The following is a 17,483-nucleotide window of genomic DNA, read 5'->3' as shown; positions in this document are numbered from 1 at the left end:
TTTCCTCTAGTTTTCTTCTACTTTAGCATTGTTAAGTTACCGGGGTTCCTAGATGATTGCGAATAATTTAACAAGGAATTTGAGATATCAAGCTTCGAGTTTTTGGAGCCCTTCAATATTTTTTGTTAGTTGGTCATTTTATTTTTCCTCGTCATTTTATATTTCATTTTAGTCTGTATCCTTGTATAGCCATACGTTTTTACCATTATTTATTTTGTTCTAAGTTGTTATATGTTTTTTTTTTTTTAAATACTAAAATGCATGTTATTTTTTTCTTTAGTCTATTTAAATTGAGTTTGTACCCTTTTTTGACCCATACATTCATTATTCTTGTTCTAAGTTCTTTTATGTTGTTGTATTTGTGTTGTTGTTAGAGTCCCGCTATTCCGAGCTAACTGGTACCGAACCCAATTCGGATCAGCGGATGGTAATTAATTTATTATCGCAATCGCGGAAGATGTTTGCAGTTTGACCGCGATCACAGGAGAAGTCGAGGATGTCTGCGATCGCGAAAGATTTTCACGACATACCGTGACTGGAAGGTAGCTTTGTACTAACGTCTTGAAAAAATAATAATGTCCAAACTGTACTTTGGAATAGACGAATTTTCGGAATAGCTGGACTCCTAACTTGTGCATGTTTATTTTTACTTTTAAGTTTATTTAAGTTTATTTATTTTCTGTTATTTTGTTGTTTTAGTTTTGTTTTTCGTTTGGGCAGGTGCAGGTGGTCGGTGCGCGGCATGGTGGTGGTAGTATGACGTCAGGCGCGCGCCATTGTCAGATGACCAGTCGATCAGCTGTTTCAGTGCGCGCCTCGACCGCGTCCATCTCGCTCCCATGGCAACCGCCGGGCGCTCTCACCAGACGTTCGGCGCACATTGCAAGGTATTGTGTGTAGTGCCAACAAGTGTTAAGAACTCGAGTGTAGTTCCAACAAGTATTTTCAGCTATTGTATAATTGTTATGTTACACAGTTAATTTTTTTAGTTGTGACCAACCTAACCTAAAATACAAGATGTTGTAGTAGTATGATAACATTGCCACTTGAAAAAAATAGTCGCATTGAATTTTGGAAAAGGTAGATTTTTTCGTGAATAATCAAGTTCATGTGTTCAAGTTCATTCAGGGGAATGTGTTCAAAAATTGTGTTACTAAAGTCACAATGTCTTTACAAATTGAATACTGTAAGTGTAAAAAATACTTTGTGAAGTTTATGAAGTATAATTGCTGAATTGCTGTGTCCATAAATCGCCGTACAGTAAGTAACAATGCCTTCAAAAATTATTTAATTCGTGTTTGTGTAATAAATTCGTTTGTATGATTGCAGACTAAATTTGTAAATCTTGCCTTTTATGAATAGTCTTGATGTAGTGACTATTTAGTTATACTTTTGATTAAATACATTATAGTCAACTTTTCAACAACAATGGTTATACTCTACTGTAAGTTATATTTTTTTTAATAGATTTTTGGAGTAATTTTCTGTACGGTATGCGTTTTTACTAAAAAATAAATAATTTTTCTTCGTATCAAAGAAAGTACCGTATCTTACTGATTATATTAAATTCTCATAACACTTTCTGTTGGTTTGCATAGAACAAATAGTTTTTACTTGCAATAGAAGGACATGGTAGAAAATGTCATACTGTGAATGAAAACGATGAACTTTTGGGGAAGGATTAATGCAAATGGTTCATATTTAAAAAATATAATGCTGTTGTACTGCAATAATATTGAATTTTTCGAGGAATTTCGTTGGGTTAGGAAACCTATCATAAAAATCAGGCCTAATCCACGCCATTTTTAAATAATAAGCGAACAAAACTAAAACCGGAGGAAACCTTATACTATTCTTGGTAATTACAGTTAAAAGGATCAAAACAAGTCAAACATAAATGACCGAAATAAGTCAATTATTTTAGATATGTCCATGGTATGTCCATCTATGTGTATGTTAGGTTATATACATCGATGGGTAGGCCTAATGTCAAATAGAATAGATTTTTTATGTATAGTTAATATTAAAAATAAATATTAATGGAAGATTTTGGAGAACTATAAATTAAACGTTTCAAAAATGCGTGAAACTTAAGCCAAGACATTTCAGTATTTTTTCGATCATTCTACTAACTCACATACATGCTGAACCTTCTCAGTAATATCTAAAATCTATATCTTTAATCTATCTAATAATATCTTAATCTTAAAAGTTTGTCACATACAAACAAGCAATGTTATTCTTTGGCTTTTATATTGACAAAGGCTATTTGTTACACAAAATAACTACTTGATCAGCATTGTACGTTTTGAGCAAGGCTCAAAATATAAACCTGATATGATTTTGTAGGTACAATAGTTGTGTTTTTGTGTAAACGGAAAGTAAATAAAAGAAACGTCTTATAACACTTAAAACATATATTTACGCTTAAACTGTTACTCACAAGACGGTAAATAAAGAAAAAAGATATCCCTAATCTTAAGATGATGAAAGCCTATAGAAAGCCTAATGAAAAGATTCGCCTATTGGGTCTGATGATGATTGTCCAAAAGAAATCGATCACCACTTACCATCTTTTTTGTATATTTACAGTCTTGTGAGTAACAGTATAAGCGTACATTATGTTTTAAGTGTTATAAGACGTTTCTTTTATTTACTTTCCGTTTACACAAAAAACACAACTATTGTACCTACAAAATTATATCAGGTTTTTGAGCCTTTTCCTGTCCTGATACTTTATTCTCAAGGTTTGAATAGTTTGATTACGTGCCCTGCGTAGTAGGCGAGTCCCTATTTGTGGATTAAACGCCGCTATGTGTTATTAAAACGTAAATAACGGTGTATGTGTGTGTGCCACATAGCTATACACACCGCCTACACACACACATACACTGCCAAATACACGGGTCACAACACAACTAATTACTTTTGGTAGTTATTAATTGTTACTTCCCACTTCGCTGCTGGCTACTGCCCACCTGAGTGTTGATGGTCCTTACCGTGCCGGATTTTTTTAGTGCCAAAATTAACCGTATTTTATTTGAGCAGACTTTAATGTGGGAAAATATGGGTTATAATTTTACCGTTTAATGTTTCTTAGTTTAGTCCCTTACCAACCAGTTCCTATTATGAAACTTATAGAGTAAACGTACTTCGTCGATCATCGTATAAGCTGATAAAGATTGATGGGTTATTTATGTCCAGATTAAATAGAAGGTGTTTACTCTTTTATAAATAGTTTTATTAATAATACACAAAAATATAAACATTTAGTTGACATCAGCGCACTCGATACGAACTAATCTCACACGTGAAATAGTCTTGAGATTTTACAATAGGGTAAGTAGCCTACTTGTACTATTTTTAGTCAATTATTAGCATTAAGATATCTTTGACTCGTGAAAACGAATTTAGTTTAAGCGAATTTATCGGGGAATACGCTATTTTACTCATATTGAACTGCATACCCAAACTACATTTTGTATGGTTGCTTTTTTTTAATAACAGCAAGCAAAAAAGCACTACTGATTAGTTCGAATGATTATGTTGCAATTACTTTGTACATCAAAATGCACGTTTTAAGTTTTAATAAAAAAATTAACACTTCGTAAGTGTTAGTTGATCAAACTTTGATTGCATAAACATCCTTTTATAGTTTTAGAATTTTTTACGATTCATTTTATAACAATTTACTAAATTCAAAGTTTTAGTAATTCTTGTATTTTCTTTTTCATAATTATGATGGCAAGGTTTTATATTCTTGGACGTTTTTCTGAAAACATTTTTATCATTGATTGCTAAACGGGTAAACATCAAGTTGCCGTTTCAGGATCTATAATCTGATCTTATCTTCAGGGAAGGAACCTACAATATTACAAGTCTAGCTCACAAAACGGGCTATTCCTGGAGAAACAATAGCTGAAAACAGCAAATGTCCAGAGCAGTTGATAAAAATATATAAATTTATAGTGTGTTTTCTAGTCTAGTGATTAGTCTCGGACTTTGGTGCGGGATCGACGGGTTCAATCCCAGCCCATATCCACACAATGTTAGGGGGTTTTGACAGATTTCCTGGCCAACTTAAACTACAGGAAATTCAAGTAAACTCTACGATGATTAAGTAAACAAACTATCTCCTCTTTCGGAAATCTTTATTCAATTTAATTGAACTTTTGTAACTAGTTTACTCAACCAACAAATTTGTTGCCGAATGCAAACAAGCGATTTTACATCCGCTCCAGATACATAAAAGAAACTAAGCGAGTCAAAACAGATTTCCATGTTAAAACGTTATCTGATTAGCATAGCAACATAAGGAGCGAATTGCATTTCAAACAAGCCGTACATAAAGTTATGGCAAGGTTGCGCACTTGAGCTAGGCCCTTCGCGCAACTTACATAACCAGTGATCATTGCTCAAAATAAATATGACAACACCTAACACATTTCCTAACCGGCTGTTCGTGCCGGGATATCGTCATCGGCGCTTTCATTCACCCAGCTGATCATTGCGCCTCATTGTTGTGCCGAACGCGCGGACAAACAGCTGTTTTACGTCAGCTGTCACGTTATTTTAGACGATGAACAGAGCGGGAAATTTTCAACTTCCTGTTGGTTTGGTTCTAAACTTGATTTGTTTTGTGTATCGTGTTATTAATTTGATAACTTTTCTTAGAGTCCGTTTTTAAAGTTTGAAATAAATAGTTTAGTTGTTTCAAAATTATAAGCTCGACATTTTGAAGTCAAAAGGTTCCACCCGCCAGCTGGTTATGGCGTAAACATGGTCCTACAAAAAAAACCCTCGTGGCATTATTAAATAAAGTTAAATAAACGGTTAAATATTAAAAAATATCCAAACTATGTTCTGGATGATCTAAAACTTCGAAAATTTCTATTAAGTATTTACAAAATCATGTTGAATTTCCGTAAATTAGTCTTTTCCTCATGAGATTTGAACTTATAAATATTAGTTACAAATTAATTTTTCTTCATTCAATACAAGCTCTATTGCTCTATTATATTAAAAGCACATAAGGCACACAATCATTGGAAAACATTCAGTTTTAGAATTTTGAGAGCTTGTAAAATAGAGGCATTCCCAAACTATATTTTAATCCATTCAATCCGCCATTTTGAATTGAATTCAGGCTGTCAGGTAGACCAGAACCCACGTTTGTTACCGGTATTTTGTGTTTTTAGCCAATTTTATTAATAATTTAAAATCTCTGGCACAATTGAAACGTAAATAAAAGATGGAACAACTAAATCAGTCACTTCACATTTGACACCTTTGTGGTCAGCATTCCTATAGAGAATATTTTTGGAGGATGTGTTACCTGCCAGTGTTCTAGGGGCTTTATTAGTTGTTAATCTGTTATCATTGATTATATACTCTAATCTAATCAGTAAGTGTATAAGCCAATGATAACATCCTCTATCAATGAATCATGTCAAAAAACATGTTTTGTGCTTATTTTTACCGAAGTACTCATAAAGGGAATAATACAGTACCAAAGGTTTCATGAGAAAAACAAAACACACTTTATCAACTTCCCTTGTATCAGCAAACCTAAGTACTCATTAAAATTAATTTGTTCTAAATCGGAAATATGACAATTTAAGGGAATTGTTGTGAAAAATCTAACCAGGTAATTAAATGGAAATTCTCAGTCTGTAGGTTAGCTGCAGTGGGAGTGTTTCTGACTTTGGACTACACAACCAATGTATACTCTTCGGCATCAATAGTAAACAGAGTAAATCTTTCAAGTTTATTGTCACGGATGAAAACAACTTCTAAACTATACACTACAGATTTTATCACCTCTGGTATTTGTATCACACTGAGGAGGCTGGATTATACCATTTGCTGACATGCACTAGATTGGTACAGTATACAAATATATAGCGGAGGTCAGAAGAATACCTAGAAAAGAGGAAGGTGAAGGAATAGAAAAGACTATGAAAGAGTTTATGAATAAAACATAGAAAAGAGTGTGATGGAAGCTATTGCAGAAGACCTACAGAATTACAGAACATGAACAATGTCCTCCACCATTCTTCCAGATCTCTCTAGGCTTTCTTCCTTTCCTTCTCCTGTCTGGTCCAATTTATTTCTTTTAGGCATATGCATGAACAAAAGAAAAAAATTTAATCTAGATGACTATTTTTCATAAAAATGGTTTGAATACCTGCATAAAGTAATCCTTGGTTGCTTTAGTGGCAATTAGTTTCGGTTCATCTCTAACCATCTTCAGGCCTACAAGGATTCAATCAATCACTTCTTTTTATCATCAATAGCCTTACTAAACTTTTACCAAACACAGTAATTTGGAGGGTACACAACTTCTTTGACCATTGTTGTATCTAGTAGGCCCTACCAAGCTAAAACAAACTGTAGTAAATGTATTGTCTAAATAAAACGAGGGGACACATGCGCTCTTTGCATATGTTAAAGGTTCAAAACTTACCCAATGCAATACCTGTACCTTTCAAATATTATGTTTGTTTGAGATAGTCATTAGGTAAATAAAACTAGTAATTTACAGTGGATGGATTAAAATTGTGCTTTTACATCTACACTAAAAGAGTGACTTACCTACCTAAAACAGGTGACGTTTATTGTCAAATATATTTCAATATATTTGACTCCTGGAAGCTTCCAGGCTCGCTCTGACCTGCCTTGTTGACTGCGATCACACGGAACTGGTATTCATTGCCTTCAAAGAGACCACTGACGACGGCCTGTGACGTGCCTGTGTTTGTCTCAATTGCTTTCTCCTGAATTGTGCTGTATTTGTCTTTCTTTTCAATAATGTCTCCAGTGATTGCAGAACCACGATCAGAGATTGGTTCTTTCCAAATGAGATCTACGTGGTTCTGATTCCAGTCCTGGTGCTCCTGGAGCGCTGGGAACAGTGAACGGATCCTTGGCAATGATAGATCCAAGGGTCTCCAGAGGTTCATACTCTCCTTTGTTTATGGCTTTAACCCGGAACTTGTACTCGTGTCCAGGACCCGTGACTTCCATCTTCGGATCCTTGGTGCGTCCCACAGGCAGCCATACTCCTGTGTCAGGGTCGTACTTCTCTACTAGGTAGCCTCCTAGATGGCTCTCGATGGGCTCTAGTGGACCCTCGGGCTTGCTGGGCTTGGAGACAACAGTGACTTCCACTTCGTCAGATCCGTACTTGTTGATGGCTTGTATCTTGTACATACCACTGTCATTGCGCTCCGGGTTCTTACGGAAGAACTTGGTGGCGTTTGGTGTGCTATCAATCTGTTTGATGGAGTTGCTGCGGATTTCCTTGCTGTTCAAAATCCACGTGATTTCAGGCGCAGGTTCTCACTAAACATTGACTCTGAAGATTACAAGACAAAACTGTCCATCGTGCTGATCACACACAAACAGACAGGTACCTACACCATCAAGGCTGAGAATGCTTCTGGAAAAGACGAGGCATCCATCGAGTTCATTGTGCTAGACAAACCTGGAAAGCCGGAAGGTCCTTTGAAAATCTCTGACGTTCACAAGGAAGGATGTACGCTCAAGTGGAATCCTCCAGAAGATGACTGGGGTGTGCCCATTGAATACTATCAGGTGGAGAAAATGGACACCGAAACTGGTTGTTGGGTGCCATCTGGCAGATCCAAGGAGCCCAAGATGGATGTGGAGAATCGAGTCCCAGGACAGGAGTACAAGTTCCGTGTGATGGCTGTGAACGCTGAAGGAGAATCTGAACCCCTAGATAATGATCACACCATCATCGCAAAGAATCCATTTGACGAGCCCGGTGCTCCGGGAACTCCAGATGTCGTGGACTGGGACAGTGACACGTGGACCTCAAGTGGGCTCCTCCGTCCAAGGATGGAGGAGCTCCCATCACAGGATATGTGATTGAAAAGCGAGAGAAAGGCAACCCTAAGTGAACCAAGGCCAGTGAACTTCACGGACCTGAGTGTAAGGGACGAACGGACAACCTTGAGGAGGGAGTCGAGTACGAGTTCCGCATCTGAGCCGTTAACGAGGCAGGACCTGGCGATCCCAGCGGACCTAGCAAGTCTGTGGTCACCAAATCGAGGAAACTGGCTCCCAAGATCGATCGCAGGAACCTGAAGAACTTGGCCATCAAGGAAGGTGAACCGTTCATGTTTGACGTCAAAGTTCAGGGAGAACCTGCGCCTGAAATCACGTGGATTTTGAACAGCAAGGAAATTCACAGCAACTCTATCAAACAGATTGATAACATTTATCAAAAACATAAACTGTTTAGTCTTTTGTCAACAATCTGACTGTGGTTGAATATTCAACTGAAAAATCTGTTGTTAACATTAAATTTCACGTCTAAACATTGTAAAAAAGTTGTAAAAAATCACTACATCTTTGAAAGTAAACTCTACATATAAACCAAATGGGGGCAAAGCCCTAAAAGCAATTATATTTTTAGTTACCATTGTCACTCCGCTAGATCATAAGCTTTTACTGTACTGACATTTCAGTAGTAAAAGTCGGTTAAGTAGGGGGACGGAAAAGGGGATGTAACCGAGAAAATCTGTATTAAGTATTTAGGTTTTTGTCAGTGTGTTGTTGGTTGCAGGGAGGTGTACAGGGTTTGGAATGCCCGGGTTGGTTCAGTATCAAGACACTTGCCAGCTGATCAGGTGCTGCCCCTACTGCAGGACATGCAGTTATACCCCACGCAGGCGCAAGGTAACCAGTGTTTCTGTACGCAGAATTTATAGACCACAGAGAAGTAAGGTACAGAGGAAATACATGTATGGAAGGACCGTGTGCTTTCAGCTCTGGTGTGTTAGGCCAGAATTATACCAGTGACGAGGAAGAGCCCAAACAGTGAGCATTGTACGGAAATTTATTTTGTACAAGACACAGGGTCTTCCTCTACTGTGAGCGTTGTAGTACATGAGGGTGATAGGGCTGTGTTGGAATTTGCCCTAGACACCATCGCAAGCTAGACACCACTTAAGTGTACCATTGAGTATGCTCTGTACCTTACTTCTCTGTGTTTACTGTATTGTTAATGTTTACAGTGTAAGTGTAGACGTTATCAACAAATTACTAAATCCTGGGGTTCCATAACTAGGAATGCAAATGTTCTAAAGTTTTTGGACATAGTATGTATCTTGCAGTTTTATAAATTGTATGACAGCTTTGGTTTTAGTTTTTTTTATCTAATAAAGTACGATTATCGGAAGTAATATTTAGCTGCAACAGATCATCGCTGATCTCAATCTGGTCCTCTGCATCACCCTCCTTTGCTCAAATTCTCTCCATATCTGCCTTCACTTGCCTCTTTAGAGCTCGTCTTCCATCAGGGTTACCCTTTAATACTTTTACGCCATACTACATTATTTTGACGAACTTCCCACGCAAGGATTTAGTTCAGAAAACAGCTGTTTGCCACCAGCTTATTCAAATGGGGTTTCATTGCGTAATACTGTTCTGCAATGAGTTTTACCGGACACCAATCAGCTGATTAAACTGTATTTGCTGTGACAATGATTGGTTATAAACAAAAACATACCTCTCTTAGAGATTATGACTAGTGATTTTTAGTCCTTTAGTTGGTGGAAATATATAAGGATTTGTAGGCATTAAGTAGTATGGCGTAAACTATCGTACGTAACTCGTCCAAAATGTGTTTACCGGACTCGTATGGTAATCCCGACCACACTCGTCCGGTAAACACTTATTTTCAGGACTAGTAACGTAATACACTATTTTCAACCTTCCTAATATCTTCTTCAACATGTCCTGCTTTTCTGATTCTTCAACACTATTAATTTCTCCAATTACATCTGTGTTGTTGTTAAGTTACCTTATCCCCCTATTGTGTCTTCTTCTCTGCTCCTCTTGTTCACATATAGGTCCATAGATTTTTCATCTTTGTCAGTTATTTTCCAAATGTTTTGATTCAAATAATAGAACCGGGTATATTATTGTTTTGTATAATTGACTTTTATTTTGTGAGACAGGGAATTGGAAGAAATTTATTGCGTGGAAACATTTGTTTCCTGAAATTATTCGACTTTATATCTCCAGTTGATCAGTATTTTGATTCATTATCATTACCCCTAGCTATTTAAAACTGTTGACCTTATCAAATGTATGTCCGTTTCTATGGCTTTGGTTTTACTATCATGCTTTCTTGCAAAGTTTTATTTCTTATGATAATAGAAATTTAGAATCAAAACTGGCTACACTGTGTACCTCTTATTAATTTCACCTATTTTTGTTTCAATGCCAAGCGCCATGGTAAAAACACATCGGAAGTAAGACAAGAAGAACCACCTGTTGTGTGTGGGCGTTAACACATGTAGGTTCTGTCTATGTCAGCTGTAGGCTGGGTTGGCAGCTGACGGAGACTGAGACAGTAGCCAACAACCAATATGTTGAGGCTACATACCAACAATTAGTTATCGGATCTAAACGGTAGTCTGCCAGTTTTTAAAATTCTGACTTGTGTTTTAAAGGTTAAACAGGATCTCTCTCAGGGGACTGTGGTTTTGGTTTGATGACTAATGGGTTTGATTAAAGGATCGAGTTACCTGTTGTTTGTCAAAATGATCCGTTGTTCTGCTGTATAATCAACTAAAATGGATTGTTATGACAATAAGTAACTTAAAAGTTTAATAGTTAATTTATAGGATTCAGTTGCCGTCCATCATGAAAATGGTTTTGAAACTTGTGGGAATAACCCACATTCCCATAATGATCCAATACAGAGCCGAGGAAGTTTCAAGGCCACCGAGAATCAGCTGTTAACTAAAGTTTAATTGAAGTAAAATACCAAGCTTGGGATTATGAAGAGTCCTCAAAGTCACATGTGCACGAAGGAAGACACAGATAAAAAATGTGATGTAACACTTATATTCTAAATAATTGTTTGGCCTAGCAGAATCAGGATCATCTAAAAGTACTCATGGCATTTAAATATTTCCTTTGGTACAAAAATAATACACGGCTTCAAACAAAGAAATTTAAATGTCAGCCAGTTCTTATCGTATTAATTGGGCTAATGAAACTTTTTTGAAGAACCGTTGTACTATATAATTGAATTTAAAAGCAGTTCAGTGAACCAAATTCTTTTTTATGACTAGCATGGTTTCATTGTATTGAGTAGTGAATTTTCTGTGGCAAGTTAAAATTTAAAAGAATATGTTCAGTGAACCAAAATCCTTTATTAATAACCGGTCTGGTTCCGATGTTGATGTACAATCGTTGATGTTCGATGGTGATTTTTTTACTCTGCCAAAATGAAACATACCAACATTTTAAAGGCATTCAGTCTTCCACCAGTTTTGTGTTACTATTGTGTTTTGTGTAACTTTATTTGTGTGTTGTTCTGTTGTGTTTTTGCGTTGTTTCTATTTCATGGTTTTGTTTTTTTTCCTCGCCTGATGATTGATGGTAGTTGTAAGGTTAAGCACTTCTCTCAGATAAAGTTTATTGGGGCCGTTCCGAGATTGTTGTTGGTCTGAAGGTCTGCAGATTGTTTTAATTAGAGCAAGTGCACTGTCCTTTTGTTCTTTATTGGCAGAGTTGTAGTTGGTACTCTAGCTTAGTTAAGAGGTTAAGAGTTTCTCTTCGTCAAATGAACAAAACTGATTAAAAAGATTTTATTGTACTACATTTGTAGTAGTGTATGGAATTTCCAATAATTATGAATGAAAGAGTTTCAATATTTTATGAAATAACAGTATTATGGATGTTTGATTATGAATGTTTGGTTTTATTCCTTGCCCACCTAAGAAGCGTCGGCAGTTTTGAAACTTCACCAAATTTAATGGGAAGGTTTTGAAAAAATTTTGTGAAAATTTCAGCTTCTCAAAAATGTAGTACAGTAACAAAAAACTTAAATTTCTTTCTTCAATTATTTATTTTCTGTGTTGCAGTTTTAACACTTGTTGTTGAACAGCTGTTTTATTAAACAATATTGCTTGAGCCATGTAAAATATAACCAAATCTCCTCAAGTGCAGTTTTACTGGAACTGAAGTTGATAAAATCAAACTTAAACCTCTTTGTGGGATACCCTTCATGTCGACTTTGTTTATAACGTACTTTAATTTACAAAATAAGCTTCCTTACCTCCGTTACATCCAAATTGTTTTTACAATACACTGTTGGCTACTTTTGTTGCAAGCTTTGACATTGTCGCTCTTTCAATTAAACTAGTAAGCAGCTTATTGCAAAGAAAAATTGGGACAACAGGAAAAAATAAGGTGTATATTTTCACATAAAAGGAGTCCAGGTACTCTAGAATGGATTGGTATCATTGTATTTACCAAGAATCCTTACAACTATATTGAAGAATCCCCCCACTTTAAAACGGTAACCAACAGTTAACTAACGTTACAGTTTCTGAGATGCTGCAGTGTGCACAAGACTGTTCCGACGGATCAACACCTTCCTACCTCACTTTTGGAGAGTTCTGTCTGTTTGCTACTGAATTGAAGAGATGTTGCCACAGAGGGTGAGTGTACTAGATATGTATGACCGATTCACATACGTAATAAACGGTATCAGCAAACTGGCACATACTTACACCATTAGGTCCACAATACCCCTAATGGGTAAGCGGTGTAACTATGATAATGGGTTGAAATCACAAAAAGCAATTGGCACTCTACTGTTATATATAATTCTGTCACAATACTGATGCATGGTTTTTTTGTTGCTGAAAGTGGGATTTTTGGGGGCGCCAAAGGTTCATGTGTGGGGCAAAGCCAAACATAGTGCAACCCAATCTGAAGAGCATGTCAAAACTGATCGTTTTTGGGTAAAAATAGAGCAAATGTTGCAAAACTGCATTTGGCACAAGTTATGAATAATACTTATCATCACAACACAAAATAGTGGTTAACGCAACGTAAAGATCGCGTAAAGATGGTGTTGATGACACGAGTAGAAATTTAAGGTGCCTTGGCGAGTGCTTCAAAAACATCTACGAGTGTCGTTAAGACTATTTACATGAGTTGTGTACACTACTTTACCTGACCGTTTTTTAATTACTAACAATCACTAACCTCCAAGAGAGGTATACAACTCATCGTACCAACCACTAATTGCACCACTCATTAACAATTAATTAAGTCTTAACAGCTGATTAGTTGAAGTTCAAAGCATTACAATTTAACTTTGTTTCCTATCCTTCTATTTATTCATAAATCGGCAACCTAATACTTATGATAAGAACATTTAAAAGAAACATGACTACACAAAGTTGGAAAATATTAATTTATTTTTGAGTAAGAAAAAGTGAGTTAAGAAATATTGGAAATCTGCAAATTGCATAAATTTCCAAATGTTTGATAAAACCAGTGCTTAATTTGCAGGGGAACGCCACAGAAGGAACCTCTCCTTTGGAAAGTTAAAAATGTTGGCAAAAATAGGTCATTAACCACATTACATAAGTTACAGTTCCGGCACATCATTTTTTATAAATTGAGCATTGGATAAAACTATTTGTTTAGCATCGCAATACTAGTAATTTTGTCGACGCTGTGAACTTTGATTCCTTTTCTAGTTTTGCATCACATAGTTTTTATTATGTTGAAATGAATAGTCCAAATAAATCCTCCACCATTGTTGTAAATCTAAATTTTTGCTTATTAAAGAACAAGTATGTTTTGAAATTTGAAGTACGCATTTCTGGTTAAACAAAATATCAATGTTAAATATAAGCAAGTTAAACAAACTAATTAAAAAAGTATTATGAAAGATTAACAGCTGATTTTAACATGACAGTGTCAATTAGTTTGCAGTTTGGCTCTACACAGCCGCTACTTATAGTAAACACCTCTGAGACAGAAATAGCCATGAACTCATCTCTATTTTGAGTGCATCACTTAGCTCTTTATCTTATCAGTCATTTCGTTACACACAATTATTAATCTACATTATGTTTCCTCTTTGTCAGCTTGTTTACCCATTGTTAGAAAATAAGATTAAGTCAGCTGTTAAGAATGTTAAATAATAATCAGCTGATTTTAAAGGTTATTAAAATAAATTAGATAACTTAAAATAGTGATTTTTTTTCAAGATGTTTTAGATGTTCCGGCAACTACGTAGAGTATAATTTTAACAACAATACAATTTTGTTTATGGACAGAATTATGATGATAAAATATTGATTGACAATTATCATGTCAGAAAAGGAATAAAGTTATGATTAAAGATAGATAAATTATAAATACTGTAGTGAGGCTTATGCCAATTTTAAACTCAATATTTAATTATGAAACATTTAGTCACACAATTTTTATCTATATCAAAAGCAGAAGTTATTATTAATTTATCAAGTAAGTTTGCACATATTTTTAGTATTCATATAAATAATTGTTTGCCAACAGTTTAAATTTAAAAAGAGATAGACAGCTTGTTCTTTCATTTTAGTATTATTCATAACTGTTTCTGGTTTTGTGCCGAATACTCCATATTTTAAAAATAAGTTTGAAGTTTTGTATACTCTACTAATCCAGCAGATAATCTTTGCTTCAAAGATGGTAAGATTTTTTAACATTTAATGTAAACTAATGAAATATTTATCAAAATTATGCTTATATTTTTTATCTGCTAATTTGAAACTCAAAACTTTTAGTCTTTACCCGTTGAGTATTGAAGCTTCAATAAACGTTTAGTCTTTATCCGTTGTGTAACAATACAATTAAGAAAGGTTTCTGGAATAATTCACTATAGATTAAGATTTTCATTACTAACATTTTCTTTACTTACTTAATTTAATTACTTTTCAGGGTTCCAAAGTCAAGTCACTTAACCCAAAAACTAGAAAGAGATGGGAAAGATAAGAAGAGACGCTCAAGAAAGATGTCAAGTGAGTTATATTATTATTATTTAGAACTTGGATAATTATGAAATATTTTAGGTTCCTAATAAGTAGGCCTATTAGTTTTCTTTTGAACTGGATCATAATAAAAGCAATATTTTATTTTTTCATTTAAGTCGTCAAAAAGTATTTACATACATCCAATTTACAAAACACCTTTTTATTTAACCTCTAAAATCTTTGCTTGTTGATTGTTGATATTATACAGAACACCATTTTGCAATGCAATACATGGTGTTAAAATAAAACTTAATATTTTAAGTTATCGTTTAGAAGTAGGCTTTTCTAATAAAATTCAAGCAAATACTTACAAAATACAAAAATGAACGTGATAGAACTTGAACTAAGACTGTTAAGTTGTTACAAAATTGTCTGCCTTGGAAGAGATTTTACAATTTGTACACATTGAACGAGGAAGCACATGTTTACCAAGTCAAGGCTAGTGAGAGAATGCTGCCGTGAAATAGAAAGTTGGCCTTGTTTCCTCGTGTGGCTCGGTGGTCTAGGGGTATGATTCTCGCTTAGGGTGCGAGAGGTCCCGGGTTCAAATCCCGGCCGAGCCCGGAAACTTTTTGTTGATTGTTATTTAATCAAAATATTCCCATTTTCCTATTTCATTAGGTCACTGACGATTGTTTGGTCTCAATTGAATGTAGAGTTAATTTGAATATTTTGTAGTCATAGGTTTTTTTATATGTTAAGCTGAATAATATGTTTATCATAAGTATAATATCAATTGAATGATTTATTTTAATCTAAAATTATTATCTGTATGTTATGTGTTCATCAGCTTCTAAGCTAAATTTGCACAAAAAAAGAACCAGTGGAACCTCAATAACAAGTGACCTTTGGAAAAAAGTGTCTTTTCAAATGTTTTTTTAAATTACCCTTCATTACATGTTATTGCAAACCTTGATAAGAATTCTTGTTTGATAATACTCATGTATTAGATTTGTTATCAAGATTCTACTGTGACAAATTTTAACAATTTAGATTACTGAAAATCTTTAGCTTGTCTTTACTAAATACATTGATTAGAGTCAACATTATTAACTTATAAATAAATAATATTAATAATAATATTATAAATAACTTATAATAAATTATAAATATTTTGTTCAATTACCAAATATTATTTTTACATGTTATTTTTTATTCAGCTGTTATTTTCCTTTTTCATATGCTATATTAAAAATATTAAACTTCAGAATTATTGTGAAATCAGTTAGTACGTTTTAAGTTTTTTATTTTTAAATTTAGAACATGTTTTGTAGAACTGACAAATAAGAAAACTGCACGCAATTTTCTTTAAACTTCTTCCTAAACATTCTCCCTACAAAAACTTGCAGATGACAAATGACAATAATTATTTATTGCACATAACATCCGTTACAATTATTACAAACGTAATACACCGTTGAGATGTTTGAGTTGAAAATATTTTTCATCAAATTGTCCGGAAAACAACCGTTTTTAGTTCTCTAAATTGTCTGCAAAATCATCGTTTTCAGGTAACTTTAGATATGGTAAATATTTCGGTTTGTTTACATTAAAGTTTGTTTATGGCACATTGGTTTACGCTGCTAATCACACGATATTTTAAGCTATATTTGTAAACAACAGAAATGTAAACATTGATAACAACTTTATATAACCTCAAATTATGTGGTCTAATTTTGTTACAATAAAAAGGCTATTTCCACAGTATCATTAAAATAGTTGTTCACCACACAGAGCAAAAATGTCTTTTATATAATAGTATTTCCAAAGCAAGATGCACGATTGCGTACCAAAAAGAACCACTTTCGCTCCTAGTGATGTACTATTTCTGTAGGATTCACAATCTATTCCATAATAACAATACTTATAAGGATTCGAAATAACAGTGAATTTTACTATCTAATCACTGATTTACTTTATGTTTAAACATTCAGAATTCCTTCTGGTTACTTTGATAAAGCTATATAATTGAAACATTTACTTGCCCAGTGGATTTTATAGTACTAAGTAAATTAATTTAAAAAAGAGAGAATACAAGAAGAGATGGTCTTGTGGTCCAATCATGTGTGTGTGTGTGTGTATTGTTTTATACTGTGTTGTTATGCTATCTTGTTATCCTATATATTAAAACGAAACAGGGTTTTTTTATTTCACGATTCTGATTCAACCACTTGACGGATTTTTATGATTTTTGTGTTGAAAGAAAGATAATTTTGAGAACTAGGGAATGTCGAAGCCATAATTTAAGTTTAGGGTTTCAGTTTTTTAGAAATTAAGTTTTAATTTTCTAAAAGTCTAGCAGCCGACGGACGAGTTAAAGTCGTTTTAGTGGTAGTTTAACAGCTGGTTTCTAACTGTCATTGAAATGTTTATGTTACAAGTTGTTTGTATACAAAAATATTGATCGTCAGAGTTTGCCTACGCACTATTTTACTTTAAAATGCAGTTTATTTTCTACCGTAAAAGGTCTATGTTATCAGGAGATTGTGTAATTTTGAACTAAACATTTTAAACGTATAATCAAGTTTTGTCATAAATGCAATCCGTCTAAGTATAAGTGCTTAATCCTTTAAGATATAAGTGGTTTACGTGTTAATACATCTTTTTCCAGATGTTTAAATA

The 17,483-nt window shown here is 34.3% G+C and overlaps 1 protein-coding gene and 1 non-coding gene across 4 annotated transcripts in view; both read left to right on the top strand.

Annotated features, from left to right (window-relative positions):
* The window catches only part of LOC128992082 (uncharacterized), a 78,040-nt gene that overhangs the window by 47,174 nt on the left and 13,383 nt on the right, over positions 1–17,483 (top strand). For all 3 annotated transcript variants that reach the window (XM_054415488.1, XM_054415486.1, XM_054415487.1), the window contains 4 exons: positions 721–887; positions 8,594–8,706; positions 12,374–12,488; positions 14,770–14,849. In XM_054415488.1, coding sequence (XP_054271463.1) covers positions 757–887; positions 8,594–8,706; positions 12,374–12,488; positions 14,770–14,849 — 439 coding nt within the window. In that variant the 5' untranslated portion in view covers positions 721–756. The remainder of the gene's footprint in view (positions 1–720; positions 888–8,593; positions 8,707–12,373; positions 12,489–14,769; positions 14,850–17,483) is intronic.
* Trnap-agg (transfer RNA proline (anticodon AGG)) lies at positions 15,353–15,424 on the top strand. The gene has a single exon. It is a non-coding gene; the product is annotated as a tRNA-Pro (tRNA).

The sequence above is a fragment of the Macrosteles quadrilineatus genome, unplaced genomic scaffold (genome assembly GCF_028750875.1).
Source record: "Macrosteles quadrilineatus isolate MER2022 unplaced genomic scaffold, UCM_ALF_1.0 Scaffold_4__1_contigs__length_99947679, whole genome shotgun sequence".
Taxonomy (NCBI): Eukaryota; Metazoa; Arthropoda; class Insecta; order Hemiptera; family Cicadellidae; genus Macrosteles; species Macrosteles quadrilineatus.
Note: the sequence above shows the minus strand (reverse complement) of the source record. Positions and strands in the feature narration are given on the sequence as shown.